General features: G+C 36.8%; 1 protein-coding gene across 5 annotated transcripts in view; it reads left to right on the top strand.

Moving 5' to 3' along the window:
* The window catches only part of PPP2R2A (protein phosphatase 2 regulatory subunit Balpha), an 83,433-nt gene extending 71,533 nt beyond the window's left edge, over positions 1–11,900 (top strand). For all 5 annotated transcript variants that reach the window (XM_004270682.4, XM_033429785.2, XM_033429786.2 and 2 more), the window contains 6 exons: positions 1,746–1,858; positions 2,587–2,764; positions 4,785–4,949; positions 5,876–6,045; positions 8,558–8,649; positions 11,172–11,900. In XM_004270682.4, coding sequence (XP_004270730.1) covers positions 1,746–1,858; positions 2,587–2,764; positions 4,785–4,949; positions 5,876–6,045; positions 8,558–8,649; positions 11,172–11,451 — 998 coding nt within the window. In that variant the 3' untranslated portion in view covers positions 11,452–11,900. The remainder of the gene's footprint in view (positions 1–1,745; positions 1,859–2,586; positions 2,765–4,784; positions 4,950–5,875; positions 6,046–8,557; positions 8,650–11,171) is intronic.
* The last annotated feature ends 318 nt before the right edge of the window (positions 11,901–12,218 follow it).

Below are 12,218 nucleotides of genomic sequence, written 5' to 3'. Positions count from 1 at the left end.
AGAGGGTTCAGATGAAATACTAGGTTACAAGTTAGTAAACTTAGCAGTTTTTCTCTGTGTACACTTCATCTCTGCCAAGGGCACCCACAGGGGCAGCATAGCATGCTCTTCTGCACCAGGCAGAGTGGGGTGGCCAGGCTGGAGGAGTCCCTGCTACCTCTCTATGACAGAGTTCTACGGTACCTTTATGCACTGCTTTTTCAAATTGTGTTATACCCATTTGCTTATGAAGGGCCATTAAGAATGTGATACCTTTATAAGTGTAGTTTCAGGATTGTAACACAAAGTATAATATTAAATAAACGTGCTTGAGTCCATAGTGATATAAATGGTTGATTGAATAAATAAATAAGTGGGGAGAAGGAACGCTTGTTACAAAGGAGAATTACAAATAATATGTGGACAGATATTCCTCCGTGCAGGGACTGTAACTTAATTGTCCTTTTAAGTGTAGACTGGACTTAGTGACTCACTTCCAAAGAATAGAGTATGGCAATGGGGAAGTAGTGAAACCTGGCAGTTACTGCCTTAACCAAGTGATCAAATCTAACATCACCAGTGGAAAAGTCACGTTGGTGCTATGTATACACTCGCTTCGCCTCTGGGCTCCTAAAAACCCATGATCCCAGTCTGATCATGAGGAAAGAGCAGACATACCCAGTTCAGGGACATTCTACACAATACCTCGCCACTGCTTCTCAGAACTGTCAGGGTGAAGAAAACTAAGGAAAGTCTGAGAAATTGGTAAAGTCAGAGAGACTAAGGAAGCTTGACAGCTAATACAGTGTTATTTGGATCCTGGAACAGAAAAGAGGCATTAGTGGAAAACCTGGTGAAATCAGAGTCAAGTCTGGAGTTTAGTTAATCGTAATGTAGAATGTTAATTTCTTAGTTTTAACAAATGTACTGAGGTTGCATAAGATGCTGACATTAGAAAAAACTGGGTGAAGGGTATATGGAAACACTCTGCAACGTCTCTGTAACTCTAAACTTACTTCAGAATTAAAGCTTATTGGGCTTCCCTGGTGGCACAGTGGTTAAGAGTCCACCTGCCGATGCAGGGGACACAGGTTCGTGCCCTGGTCTGGGAAGATCCCACATGCCGCGGAGCGGCTGGGCCCGTGAGCCATGGCCACTGAGCCTGCATCGGCAGGCAGACTCTCAACCACTGCGCCACCAGGGAAGCCCCTGTCTTTCTCTTTATGACTTACTTCACTCTGTATGACAGACTCTAGGTCCATCCACTTCATTACAAATAGCTCAATTTCGTTTGTTTATGGCTGAGTAATATTCCATTGTATATATGTGCCACATCTTCTTTATCCATTCATCCGATGATGGACACTTAGGTTATTTCCATCTCCTGGCAAAATTAAATATTAAGCATTATATATGTATATGTTTGTATATATGTATAGACATATATGTGTTTATATGTACATAAATATACAATTTTTTCCCTTTAGGTTTAATTATTTTTGAAGGATAAGGACCTGGCTGTGACTTGATTTTAATATCAAATGGAATTTTACAAGTGCCAGTAACATAAATATGCGATTTCTGTACTGTTTTTCTGTGTATGGATGTTTTTATTCATCTGGTAGTAGGAAATTTGTTTTCTATTAAGTCAGATCACGGATTTTATTCTTGGGATACGAAATGGTGTGTTTAAATATATCTTAAAGTGTTCTTCTTCTATCAGTTTTAATCTTTTTTTTTGAGGACTTTCTTTATTTTCTCCCCAGATAAAACAATAAAATTATGGAAAATCAGTGAAAGGGACAAAAGACCAGAAGGGTATAACTTGAAAGAGGAAGATGGAAGGTATAGAGATCCTACTACAGTCACTACACTACGTGTAAGTACATTAAAAAAAAAAAAAAGGTTCTAATTCTGATGAATTACATTTTGTATTCCTGTTATATATTATAGATAGTCAGCAGAACATCAGTAGGAATAATTACAGTCTGCTCTTTCCCAAGATTTGGTAACCAGATAGAACATTAATAACTCAAATATTAAACAGACCCTGATCTACAGAGAGGTTTCACTGTGGTCAGGGGCTGAACCAGGACTCAGCACAAGCCTGTGTTTTATACTGTGCCACCATACTCTCTTTTGCTCTCATGGTTTGATTGTCAGCTGTTAGAAGGTTAAGTTTCAAGGTTAACTTTCTTTGGAGATCAAAAAAAGTAGAAATGGACTAAATCTTTTAGTTGCAATTAAAAAAATACCAAGAATTAGATGCTTTGGGCTAATTTCCTTTTTAGCCACTTTAAATTATAAACATTTATTAGCTTTGCAAGTCTTTCAAGCAAAAGATTGAAACTGGGAAAAACTGCAAATTCTCATAGTACTGCTCTCTGTAAAAGAAGGTAAATTTTCCAGATTTTTCATTTTTCTTCCCATTTTAACACTTTAAATAAGCAGTCAAACATCAGTTGCTTTATAAAACTAAATCTGTGTAATATTATACTGTTTTATGTTCCCTCAAAAACTGGAGTAATGAAGTATTCTGGACCTTCAGTGCTTTTGTAAACAATAAACATTTTGTAATCAACGGTTTTTCATGTGTCTTGTTGACAGGTGCCGGTCTTTAGGCCCATGGATCTAATGGTTGAGGCCAGTCCACGACGAATATTTGCCAATGCTCATACATATCACATCAACTCAATTTCTATTAATAGTGATTACGAAACATATTTATCTGCAGATGATTTGCGGATTAATCTTTGGCACCTGGAAATTACAGACAGGAGTTTTAGTATCCATTTGGTTTCTTTTTTTTGGTGTTTGGTAAAGAACGCATGTTGTGCCCATACTGGATTTATTTTCATCTCTCCTTAGTGTGTTTTGATTCTTTTTACAGTAGCTTCTTATTTTATACCATTTTTTCTTTGTGTTTAAGTGATTAAACACTGGCTGAAGTTATTTGATAAAAAGCATAACGTATCAATTTAAAAATTAGATTCTTAGAATTTTAAGGAATTCATCTGTTTGTACCTATGAAAATAGAAAATTTTTTAAATAGCTGTTTCTTGTAACAGAAACAAATATGTGGAGTATATTCTTTTTTTTTTTTTTTGCAGTACGTGGGCCTCTCACTGTTGTGGCCTCTCCCGTTGCGGAGCACAGACTCCGGACGCGCAGGCTCAGTGGCCATGGCTCATGGGCCCAGCCACTCCGCGGCATGTGGGATCTTCCCGGACCGGGGCACAAACCCGTGTCCCCTGCATCGGCAGGCAGACTCTCAACCACTGCGCCACCAGGGAAGCCCTGGAGTATTATTCTTAAAAGATGTTTTTAATTATAAAAATAAGATTGGAAAAAGAAATTCATACAAGTCATGATGCATGGCAGTATAAATACTTTCCCAAACCTCATTTTCATTGTTTATGTTATCCTCCTGAAATTTTTCTGTGCATATACAAGTGTGTGATATATCAGATATATACACACACATATACTATATACATATAAATATAGAAACGTATATATGTTTGTTTTTAATTTCTTGATAAATGTTAGTTATTATAACTGGTATTAATGTATGTCTTTCCAAATAGGTATCATTTGAAAAATTAACACACTACTATTATTCATACTCTACCAATACAGGCATACCTGTAGTGGTGGCTGCTGAAGGGTGGAGGAGCTGTGGCAACTTCTTTGAAATAAGACAACAGCGAAGTTTGCCACGTCAGTTTTGACTCTTCCTTTCATGAATGATTTCTCTGTAGTCTGCAGTGCTGTTTGACAGCATTTCACCCACAGTAGAACTTCCCTTCAGAACTGGAGTCAGTACCCTCAAACCTTGCTGCTGCTTTATCAACTAAGTTTATGTAATGTTCTAAGCCCTTGGTTGTCCTTTCAACAATTGACTAAATTCACCATCTTGTGGGCACAGTTCATGGCACCCCAAAACAATTACAATAGTGACATCAAAGATCACAGATCACCATAACAAATGTAATAATAATGTAAAAGTTTGAAATATTGTGATAATAACCAAAATGTGACAGACGCAAAGTGAGCAAATGCAGTTGGAAAAATGGCGCTGATAGACTTGCTAGATGCAGGGTTGCTACAAAACTTCAATTTATAAAAAAATGCAGTATCTGTGAAGCTCAATAAAAGCGAAGCACAATGAAATGAGGTATGTTTATAGTGTATAAAAGAGCCTGTTTTCCTATACCTTTAGCAGTCTAGTTAGTGAAAACTTCTCGTTTTGATTCGCTTCTTTCATCCTGGGTAGATTTGAGCATGTTTTCGTATTTATCAACCATTTATATTTCTTTTGTTCTTTTCCATATTTTTTCGTTGGATTTGCCTATATTCTTATTGGAATTTCTTTGTTTTTAAAGCACCTTTTCGACATCAGTAAATCAGCTCCATTGTTTGTGTGTGAACAGTTTCCCTTTTTTGCCGCCGTACAGATTTTTCCTTTTGTTTTGTTTGGAGTATACACTAAGTTCTCAATATTTAGGAAGATGGTGTGTCAGTCTTTTTCTTATGGCTTCTTTTTCTTATGGCTTATCATACTCAGAAAAAAAAGACCTCTACATGCTAAGGTGATTTAAAATTCGCCCGTGTTTTCGTCTCAGACTTTTTTTCAAGCATTAAGAGTTTTGATCCCTCTGGGATTTATACCCATGTAAGTAGTAATATGCAGTTTAGAATTAATAGTTGTGCTTAAGTCTATGAATGAATTTTAGATTTGAAAAACATAAAATTATGCTTGACCTTTTTTCTAAGTGGAAATTCCTTAATAAAATGCTGTCCAGATATTGTGGATATCAAGCCTGCCAATATGGAGGAGCTGACAGAGGTGATTACAGCAGCAGAATTCCATCCAAACAGTTGTAACACATTTGTATACAGCAGCAGTAAAGGAACTATTCGGTTATGTGACATGAGGGCATCCGCCCTCTGTGATAGGCATTCTAAACGTAAGTTTATTGCATCTTGTTTTCAAATGATAACATTTTCTGTTTGTCTTCAGACATGGTAACTACATTTACATAGGTTTACAAGTCTTAAACCTCCTGTTCCCTTTGGTAAGCTGTCTGACTAAACATGAGGGATTATAGGTTATTCTACTGGAAGAGCATAGAAGGCTGTCTTGGGGGCATGTCTGTTGAGTCCCAGTGGATGTATTTTTAATGGAATGCTATTCCTTGGGAACTTGAGTTGGGTTCTCCAGTCGTGTATTCAAGTAGAGCAGTTCCTTTCTTCCCTGCCTCCCTTCTCTCTTTTGTTCCCTCCCTTCCTTTCTTCCTTTATGTTTTGAGCTTCCTAGGAAGATTTCTTCTGAGATGAGGTTTCTTTGGCTTAAACAAGTTTGAAAAGTACCAGGTTAAAAAAATTAAAGGATTGCATTATTCTTATCTTCAAGTTGTTGAAGATTTTAAAAACTCATGAAGATTGGTACATGCTGCTTATCAAAATAATTTTACCAGGCCACTAAAAAAATAAAATGCGGGTATGAGTTGGAATGGTGAGGATGGTGTGTTTCTCATGGTGACAGTACAGGCAAAGTCAGTGAGGTATATGCAGGACCTCAGATTGGTGCACTGAAGTCAGACATCTTGAGTGGGTCTGGTTCTGCTGAATTAGCCAAATGACTCTGGAAGGTGCTGTGCTACATACGTCCTTTTGCATCTTCAACTTCAGTACTAAGTCACTCTCATTCTCTTAAGAAACTCTCAGGGAGGGTATGTTCTTACAGCCAGAGAGATGTTTTTCGGTTCTTTATTTACTCTGCCATTTTTAGCTCACTCTTAGGAAGTTGATGAATGGTGTTTTGAGTAAATGCTTTGTCCAAGCCAGAATATTTACAAATTGCCCTCAGCCCTCCTATTTTGCTTGTTTTTAGTGTTTGAAGAACCTGAAGATCCGAGTAACAGGTCTTTTTTTTCTGAAATCATCTCTTCAATTTCTGATGTAAAATTCAGCCATAGTGGTCGATATATGATGACTAGAGACTATTTGTCAGTCAAAATTTGGGACTTAAATATGGAAAACAGGCCTGTGGAAACATACCAGGTATTTGCAATTTTTTCTTTCAGTGAGTATATAACCTGTTTACTTACTTTTAAGTGTTCATAGAGAAGGATTTTGTACTATGTGTTAATCCCAGTACAGTGCAGTGCGTGTTCACCATTAGGCTTTTTCCTTCAGAGATCCATGAGTACACTGCCTTTGCTTATGTTAAATTTATATATATTTTTATAGGTTGTGTTTGTGTATTCAGTTTTAAAGTGTAAAGCTACCAATTTGGTTCGGTAATAACTTTTTTCCCCTGTTATCTACATTTAAAGTGAGGATGGAATTACGGTCTCTATCAAGGTCTGGGGGAAGAGGATTGGGGAGAATGGTCAGTCCTAGTCGAGGTGTCCTGGATGGAGTCTGGATCGTGCTAGTTGAACTAGAGCTTAGCTTTGATGTGCCCAGTCAAGTGAACTGGCATTCTCCTTTTGGCTAATAACTGTTGTCTTAACCTAAAGGAGAAGGACTTGTGAGAACCCAGCAGACAGCTTTAGGAGCTGCCTTTCTGTTGTAGGATGTCAGTTTGGATTCTCTTCTTGTCAGCCAAGCCACTACCGTGGATCCCTTTCTTCTGGAGAAGAGAATGAAGATGTGCACAGCTGGGAACAGGGTTGGGGGGCCAGTAGAAACCTGTGTTATGCCCTAAGCTGCAGTGTAGAAAACATTTAACACTGCTTTAGGAACACAGAATTTATAAATGGTACCTTCTTTACATTGTATGTTCTCAGTAAAATTAGAAGGATGTTTCTCAAACTTTTTAATCCTCTTTGACAAACATGAACCACTTAAGAGTCTCCTTAATGGTATTTGAAATTTCAAAATAAATGCTACATTGAAACAACAAAGGGATACAATACTGCTTTGTTTTTAAATTACATTTGTGTAACTGCCGAGATTCTGATCTATCTCCTAGTGATCCGCACCACCATCACTGTCACCACCACCACCCCATTCCCACTGAGAATAATTGGTCTGAACCTTAACTTCATTCTCTTACATTGTTTGGTGAGAAACCCTGTATGTGCACTCTAAAACTTGGCTGAATTATCATGATTTACCTGTTTTACCTGATTTGCAGTTTTCTCCCTATGCTGTACTAGATTAGTGATTGGGAGTAGAGTCACATCATGCTCAAATGTAGCATATGCAGATTCAGCTATTATTGAATATGTGTAATTGAAATGGACAGTTAAAATGACTTTAGGTTGTTTCATAGAGAATTCTAAGCATTGAGAAGGTACCTACTCTTTAAAAAATTTATTTATTTATTTATTTATTTATTTATGGCTGCATTGGGTCTTCGTTGCTGCACGTGGGTTTTCTCTAGTTGCGGCGAGAGGGGGCTACTCTTTGTTGCGGTGCGTGGGCTTCTCATTGCGGTGGCTTCTCTTGTTGCGGAGCATGGGCTCTAGGCGTGTGGGCTTCAGTAGTTGTGGCACGTGGGCTCAGTAGTTGTGGCACGTGGGCTCTAGAGTGCAGGCTCAGTAGTTGTGGCTCATGGGCTTAGTTGCTCCGCGGCATGTGGGATCTTCCTGGACCAGGGCTTGAACCCGTGTCCCCTGCATTGGCAGGCGGATTCTTAACCACTGTGCCATCAGGGAAGTCCCAAGGTACCTACTCTTTTCTATCATTACTTCTTTTTAAGGTTCCCTTTAAGTAAAAAAGAATAGTGAGACAGAAACTTGTTCTTTTTCCTTATGATCACAACAAATACTTTGGAACTGTCCTTTGTAATTTAGTAATATTAATATAGAATTGTATCATTTCTCAGAATACTTTTTATGTAACTAATTTATTTTCTAGTTGATCCCTTTGTGAAATACTAGTGAGTAAACATAGAATTATACTTCAAAAAACAGAGCTACATTTTCATTATCTTTGGATATTGTATAAGTAATAACAAGTATATCAAATATTTCCATAACACATACCTGGAATAACCATATAATTTATCACCAAACTAGGGCAGGGTCATGCAATGCATAACGTATGCACTTAATAAGGTATTTTAGGCTTCAGTTATTTATGCCCCAAAAATGGTAGTGAAAAAGGAAGTAAAGCCACAGTATTGCATGTTTTTTATCAACAATTAATGGGCTGAAAATCAAGTGTTAGCAAATTCAAATATTGCTATAATATTCTTTAATTAGTCTCTTATCTGTGCCAGTTTTAAATGTTTTCTGGCCTAAATATTTCAGTCAAGCTTGTAAAGAGTACATGTGCTATGCCCAGAAGGGTATTTTTCTCTATTGTACGAGAGGAAAATGTGTGTTCATGGAAGGCGGATCAGATGTCTGTGAAAGGATAAAATACCTTTACTGTTTCTCAGAGAACTGAGTTTTTTTGTTTGTTTGTTTTGAGAATTGAGTTTTAATGAGACTAAAAGGTATGTATACATGTTTGTATATGCCTTAAAAATATATAGATTTGTTAAACCATTTTCTAATTTCAAGAGCAGCAGATCTTAAGGTGTAAGCTAAGTATACATATATATTTATTTTTTCCCCAGGTGCATGAATACCTCAGAAGTAAACTTTGTTCACTATATGAAAATGACTGCATATTTGACAAATTTGAATGTTGTTGGAATGGATCTGACAGGTAAATTGATTTTAATTTGAACTGAACCCCTTATTCAAATTGAATTTCATTAGAGGAGAGAAATTTACTATTTCACTCCTAGTATGGTTGCTACATTTACTAACGGCCAACCTGTCTTTAAACTGACATAAATTACATTTACCAACTTCATTTTCCCTAGGGTTTCCTTGAAATAAATTTAGTAATCTTACAGCAGTATGGGCAGATAAAAATTAAACATTATGTTTCACTAGTAAATGTGAAAGTATCCCAAAAAATTCTAGATATAATATATTACGATATAAATTTTAAACTTTACCTTTTATGAACCAGATCAATCACATTTTTGACATGCCAGTGGTTAAAATGGTGAAATTTCAGTTTGGTTGTTACTTTGCTATTAAATTGTTTTTAGAAATATTTAGGCAGTAGATACTTCATTTGCAGCGTTACACACTGGTTTTTCCAGGTACTACATTAATACCTCATAGAAGAGAAGAGGTAATTACCATGTATTATTTTAACCATATTACCATGAGTAATTAAGCTTTTTATAATCCACAACTTCATCAAAATGTGTACCATTATTTCGAAGGATAAATAAGTCTTAATCATTCCGTTTTTAAATGTCAGTATTTATTTATTATGTTCCAATAGAACAGACAATAGTAAAAGAAAACATAATTCTGGAATTATTAACTTGCTTTCAAGGTACTCATTAATGAGTATTCAACAATAGTTTTATTGCTGAAGCTTAATAAGAGTCAGGTTTCATGGTGCTTTTGAATATAATAGAACTTGGATAATTTATCTTTTGTCTGATTTTTAAAATTGTTTTTATCTGATTATAATATGAGGCCCTGTAGGCTGGCCACAGCACACCTGGAGTAGGAGCAAGCAGGCTTCGAATCTGAATGCCACTGCTCACCCGAGGCGTCAAGGAGACAGGAAAGGGAAGGCGACACTGGTGGAGCAGGATATGGCGCAGTGCTACGGCCAGCTCGTCCTCATAGTGTTTAAACGTCGTGTTCCATTGTCAGGAAAAATTGTTTATTTCCCTTAACATAAAAAAATTTTTTTTGAAAGACTCTCCTATATAATGACAGTATAGGCATCTAAAGCAGAAAAATTTGCATTGATGCAGTACTGCTGTCTAATCCACAGATCCCCATAAATAACACGAGTTCTCTCAATGATGTCCTTTCTAGCAGAGAAAAAAAATCTGGTATCCAGTCCAAAAGTATATGTTTCATTTAATTTTCACATCTCATTAGTCTCCTTTAATCTGGAAAAGTTCTTCATTCTTCCCTTGTCTTTCATGACCTTGCTTTTTTGAAAACCACAGGCAATTTATTTTGTAGAATTTTCCTTAATTTGAGTGTTGTCTAATATTCTCTCGTGTTTAGATTCCAGTTACACATTTTTGGCAAGAATACCACAGAAATGCTGGCTAACAACACCTTTTAAAATAGCATAGACTAGGTGCCCTAATCCATTAAAACCTCACAAGTTCAGCTAACATGGGGATGCCAGTCTAAACTACAGAAATTATTTTAAAAGAAATACAGTTTTATTACCTTCAGGAATATGCACCGACCTGAGTTTGGTTAAAATGTTGTGAAGTGTCCTTCGGGAGAATTGACATTAATGAATAGGTCATGATCATTTGTATTTAATATGTGACCCTGTATAATATATAATATTTGTAAGTATTCAGAGATGTTTTCAAGCATTACCTTAAACAGTTCCCGGTGTCCTATAATCTTATTTACAATAATAATTTAAACCATGTGGGAAGGATGTAAGTAATTTATTAATGGTTTCAAACATGTGAAGTTTTGCTCATTGGGCTGCTTAGCAGATGTTGAGCCGTGATGGATGGCGAGTAGGACTGACAGAGAAATCGTCTTAGGGTTAATAGGCAAGAATGTGGTGCCCCTGTAAAATGATACTATTAAAAATATTTGTCAAAAAATGCTTAAAATATATTTAGTGTTATAGGTTAAACGATTTTCTGTTAATAATAGTTGTATATGCTACTTTCTTTATATACTCTGAAGCAGATTTCTTATAAGCATACATAAGATGTTATTGTCTGAACCAGACAGTGTCCTGGGGACATAAATAGCTTATAATGTAAATCATAAAATAAAGCATTGGTTTCTTACAGAAAGCTGTATACCATTGTTTTGTTTTTTTTGTTGTTGGTTGGTAGAAGCTGGCTGGTCTAGTTGGTTGCATAGACTGAAGTTGCAAAAATATTCAACTGATAATTCAGTACTACTTACAAGCTTTACTTGAGGATGCTTTCAACTTTGCTGACAGTTTTGGTAGTCATGAAAAGGAGTCATTAATAGAAAATCAAGTTTACTAATACTATATTCCTAGTTTATTCCAGTGATTGTTCCCTGGGTTGGTGTCAGCCGCCCCCTCCTTAAATCCAAATCTGCTTGAAGTAGCTCTTTCTTTGGAGTACTAGGCAAGGTTTCACCATTGAAAACTAATGTTCATTATTTGACTGAGTGCTCTGTCTACTTTTACAGTGTTGTCATGACTGGATCTTACAATAATTTCTTCAGAATGTTTGACCGGAACACAAAGCGAGACATAACCCTAGAAGCATCACGGGAAAACAATAAACCTCGCACAGTTCTGAAGCCACGCAAAGTGTGTGCAAGTGGCAAGCGAAAGAAAGATGAAATAAGCGTTGACAGCCTAGACTTCAACAAGAAAATACTTCATACAGCCTGGCACCCCAAGGAAAATATCATTGCTGTAGCTACTACAAACAATCTGTATATATTTCAAGACAAAGTGAATTAGGGTTGGCATTCCTAGCAGAAGAGCCCACTTCCTGCTTAGTTGAGATAGTTGAATCTAGCATTCATACTTAAAAAAGAGAGGTCCATTGTGGCGCCCCTTTTCCAGTGTTTGACAATGTGCCATTCGACAACACATTTTTAATAGCTACATGGAGAAAGCTCTGTGGATTCCTCACTGTGGTGTTCTCCATGTCTGCTAGCCATTTAGGTAAGGGTAGGGCACTTTTAATTTAAATGACTTCTTGCACCATCTTGCCTAATGGACTAGATTGGACTGTATCAACATTGATTTACTCCACTTTTTATGCCTTCCATTGTGATGACGTCAAACACAAGTGAAAGCCTTCAGTCATGCTTATGGGATTTAATTGTGTATCCTCATTACTGTATCATTTGTGGGGTACACCCCTCCCCCCTTTTTTAAATTAAATACAGCTCATTCTTACTGTGGCTTGTAGCATTCCTCCTCTTCTGGCCTCCTGGACTCTTCCCCTTCATCTCTCTTACCCTTGCCCCTCCACCCAGTCTTGGTGGTGGTATAAAAAAGGAAAGAACGAAAGCACACAAAACGAGTCAGTTTGGGGTCAGTGGTAAAGGGGGTATATGTTGCGAACAAATGTTTTAATAACAGTTGGCTGTAATCACTCCTTGCCATGTCTGGCACTGAAAATAAGGAAAAAAAAAACTACTACTGAATAAACGTGACAAAGAATGGAGAATCTGGTTTTCTTTTTCTTTTTAATCTACCCCTTTAAGCCAATATTTTGT

Source organism: Orcinus orca, chromosome 6, assembly GCF_937001465.1.
Source record: "Orcinus orca chromosome 6, mOrcOrc1.1, whole genome shotgun sequence".
Lineage (NCBI taxonomy): Eukaryota > Metazoa > Chordata > Mammalia > Artiodactyla > Delphinidae > Orcinus > Orcinus orca.
The sequence above is the reverse complement of the archived record's forward strand: the minus strand, read 5'-3'. Positions and strand labels throughout refer to the sequence as shown.